Source organism: Thamnophis elegans, chromosome 12 (genome assembly GCF_009769535.1).
Source record: "Thamnophis elegans isolate rThaEle1 chromosome 12, rThaEle1.pri, whole genome shotgun sequence".
In the NCBI taxonomy this organism is placed as follows: Eukaryota; Metazoa; Chordata; class Lepidosauria; order Squamata; family Colubridae; genus Thamnophis; species Thamnophis elegans.
In genome coordinates, this window is record NC_045552.1 from 4,042,793 (window position 1) to 4,046,553 (window position 3,761).

General features: G+C 52.5%; 1 protein-coding gene across 1 annotated transcript in view; it reads right to left on the reverse strand.

The window, feature by feature from the left end:
- LOC116515687 (nectin-1-like) overlaps positions 1-743 on the reverse strand; it is a 53,647-nt gene extending 52,904 nt beyond the window's left edge. The window contains exon 1 of the mRNA XM_032227848.1: positions 482-743. Within this exon, the coding sequence (XP_032083739.1) occupies positions 482-539 (58 nt within the window). The 5' untranslated portion in view covers positions 540-743. The remainder of the gene's footprint in view (positions 1-481) is intronic.
- Between the last annotated feature and the right edge of the window lie 3,018 nt (positions 744-3,761).

Below are 3,761 nucleotides of genomic sequence, written 5' to 3' on the forward strand. Positions count from 1 at the left end.
CTCCCTCCCCCTCCCTCCCCTCCCTCCCTCCCCTCCCCCAGTTTCACCTGAAACTCCCCCCCCCTCCATCCCTCCCTCTCCCCCTCCCCTCCCCCCGTCTCGCTTGAAACTCCCCCCCTCCCTCCCTCTCCCTCCCCCTCCCTCCCTCCCCTCCCCCAGTCTCGCTTGAAACTCCCCCCCTCCCTCTCTCCTTCCTCCCTCCCTCCCTGCGGGGTCCGGCGGCTGCGGAGCGCCCGGCCAGGTGAGAGAGAGAGAGAGGAGAGAGCCGCGGAAAGGGCGTCGCCTCCTGGCCGCCGTTGCCCGCTGTCCCCTCCCGCCCTGCCTGCCCAAAGCCCAGGCTGAGTTCTCCGGGCGGCCGGCCAGGGAAACAGGTCCCTCGGCCATCTTGGCGGGGGGGGGGACGGCCGGGGAAGGGAAACTTCGGCCGGGCATTTGGGAAGCGACGCAGCGGGAGGCAAGAGAGAACCCGCCGCCCACTCACCGGAGAGGCAGCCCCACAGGAGGCTCGCCCAAGCGCCCGTCCGCCGCGGCCAGCCCATGGGGCAGAGGAGGCAGGGAGGGAGGGAAGCGGGCGGGCGGGCGAGCGAGCAAGGAGCCGGCGAGGGTCCTCCGCGCTGACGGGGCTTGGAAGGTCCGATGCTGGGCTGGGCTAAACGCCGCGACTTCCCCGCTGCTGCTGCTTCGGCCGCGGCTTCTGCCTTTCTCGCAACTCCGGCCGCCTCCCCTCCACCCCTCCGCCAAAGGGGGAGGGGGCGGAACTCTGGCCACGCCCACCCAGGTGTCGCCCCGCCCCCTCTGGGTATATATAGACCTTCCCTTCTTTCGCGGAGCGGCGCCAGTCCACCTGGGCAGCCGAGGAAGGAGGTTGTCGGATGGATGGGTGGATGGCTGGCTGGCTGCGGGCGGGTTTTGTTTTTGTTTTTCGCGGGGAAAGGCGCCCCGAGTGCGGCGTTTGAAGTCGCCTCGACTTTATGGGGTGAAGCGAGAGGGGCTTAGACCAGTGTTTGTCAACCTTGGCCACTTGAAGATGTCCGGACTTCAACTCCCAGAATTCCCCAGCCAGCATTCGCTGGCTGGGGAATTCTGGGAGTTGAAGTCCGGACATCTTCAAGTGGCCAAGGTTGACAAACACTGCTCTAGAAGTTGTGAACATTCCAACACTGGAAGTTTTTAAGAAGAGATTAGCAATAGCAATAGCAGTTAGACTTATATACCGCTTCATAGGGCTTTCAGCCCTCTCTAAGCGGTTTACAGAGTCAGCATATTGCCCCCAACAACAATCCGGGTCCTCATTTTACCCACCTCGGAAGGATGGAAGGCTGAGTCAACTCTGAGCCGGTGAGATTTGAACAGCCGAACTGCTGAACTGCAGTCAGCCTGCAGTGCTACATTTAACCACTGCACCACCTCGGCTCTAGATTGGATAAGCATTTGTCTGAAGTGGTGTAGGGTTTCCTGTTTGAGCAGGGGGCTGGACTAGAAGGCCTCCAAGGTCCCTTCCAACTCTGTTCTCCTATTCTAGTCTAACTGCAGGGGTTTCTCCCCAAAATGTATTGCAAAATGTGACATGGATGACCAAAAGCATCTTTAAAAGGTTAAACCATGGCAATTGGACCGGTTTCAGACATCTTCAAGTTGCCAAGGTTGAGAAACACTGGCTTAGACGTATATACCGCTTCGTAGGGCTTTTACAGCGGTTTATAGAGGCAGCCTCTTGCCCCACCCAACTGGGAGGGGAGGCTGAGTCGACCTTCAGCTTCTCAGGATCGATCGAACTCCAGACTGTGGGCAGAGTTAACCCGCAATGCTGTGGTCTAACCACTACATCATGGGAGGGAGGGAGGGGAAAAGGAAGAGCAATAGGGCTCAGACTTATATACCGCTTTACAGCCCTCTCTAAGGGGTTTACGGAGTCAGCCTCTTGCCCCCAACAATCTGGGTCCTTATTTGACCGACCTCGGAAGAACGGAAGGCCGAGTCCAACCTTGAGCCGGTCAGGATCGAACTGCTGGCAGTGGGCAGAGTTAGCCTGCAATGCTGCATTCTCACCACTTTGCTGGGGAATTCTGGAAGTTGAAGTCCAGACATCGTCAAGAGGCTAAAGCTGAGAAACCCCGAGGCACACGGTGCAAATCTTACCAAGGAACATTCCCCAAGATTTACAGGCTCACCAGCATTTCCTGGCAACGTTCTTACGGGATAAACCAAGTTGTCCTAGTTATACACTACGGAGAGTAGCATTTTCTAACTTTCTTACATAACTGATTCCGTTTCCCCGCAAGTAGAAAGCTAACACAGCAAGGAAGGTGGATGAAGGAGTGTTTTCCCTAATAAGCTAGATTTCTACACTGGGATTTATTTGCAACCCAAGGCACTCTTCAGAAACGCTGGGGGGGAGAGGACAGAGAGGTTTGCAGGTCATTTTCTCAAGAGTATTAATTTTTATTTCCGGAATCTGAATAAAATCATTTTTCCCCGTCTCTTTTTGGTTACTCCCGAGACAACTTGCTGGTTTTACAAGCATCTGGCGCCCCCTGGTGGTCTCTGCCTTCGCATGTATGCGTACATGCACAGACTTGGACAATAATTACATCCCAGATTATTTTTAGAATATTTTTAGAATCGCTTTCCTCCACCTGTTGATCTTCAGAGGAGGGAGTTTCCACACAAACGGCAAAGTGGGGGAGGATAATGTGCTTTGTGTGTGTGTGTGTATTTGTGTGTGCTGTGAGGTCATCCTCCAGGTGTTGCAAATCATTTCTTTTTTATTTATATTCCGTATTTCTAAACCATCCGCCTCCCTCAGAGATGGGCTCTGGGTGGTGTACAATGCAATCAATAAACAATAAAATGCACATTAAAATCAGAATAATTTAGGGGTGGTTTTTTTGCTTGCGGGTTCCACAATGACGTCATTGTGGATTGCATATGACTAGCCCTCCTCTCCCTCTCTCTTTCTCTCTGTCTCTTTCTTTTTCTCTCTTTCCCTCCCCCCTCTCTTTCTGTCTCTTTCTTTCTCTCTTTCCCTTTCTCTGTCTCTCTTTCTTTCCCTCCCCCTCTCTCTCTTCCTCTCTGTATATCTCTGTCTCTCTCTTTCTCTTTCCCACCCACTCTCTCCCCCTCCTCTCTCTCTCTCTCGTCTATCTGTCTCTCTATATCTCTCTTTCCCTCCCTCCCTCTCACTTGTGTATCTCTGTCACTCTTTCTTTATCTCTCTTTCCCTCCCCCCTCTCTTTCTCTCTCTTGTTCATCTCTGTCTCTATCTCTTTTCCTCCCTCCCTTTCATTCTCTCCCTCCTCTCCCCAGCATGCTGGTTGTCAATTTCTCTGTTCCTGCTGATTCCCCAGCCTCATGGGAATGGGAATCTCTCAAAACGGTGGGCATCCACATAAATAAGTAATAGAATGAAGCTGGCTGGTATGTTTTGCAGGTGTGAGTCTCTTATTCCAGATGCTATTCGTGTGCAATTCGAAATCTCACATTCCTTTCACCTCCTCAAAATCGGCTGGTTCCCTCCACTTTTTTTTTTTAGTCCCTTGACGCTTAAATTCCCAGTTCCCTCCATTCACCTGGCCTCCCTTCTCTAAACCCCTCCATTAAAATTACAGGGGAAACCAGTGCTATCAGCTGAAGGAAAATACCCTTTCACTTTTTAACTTTTACTTATTATTTCTAATATTTTTGTTAATAATGCCAAACAATGAACATATCTAATACTATTTCCAATTTTCCCTATAACAACAGCCCTGCGAGGTGGGTTG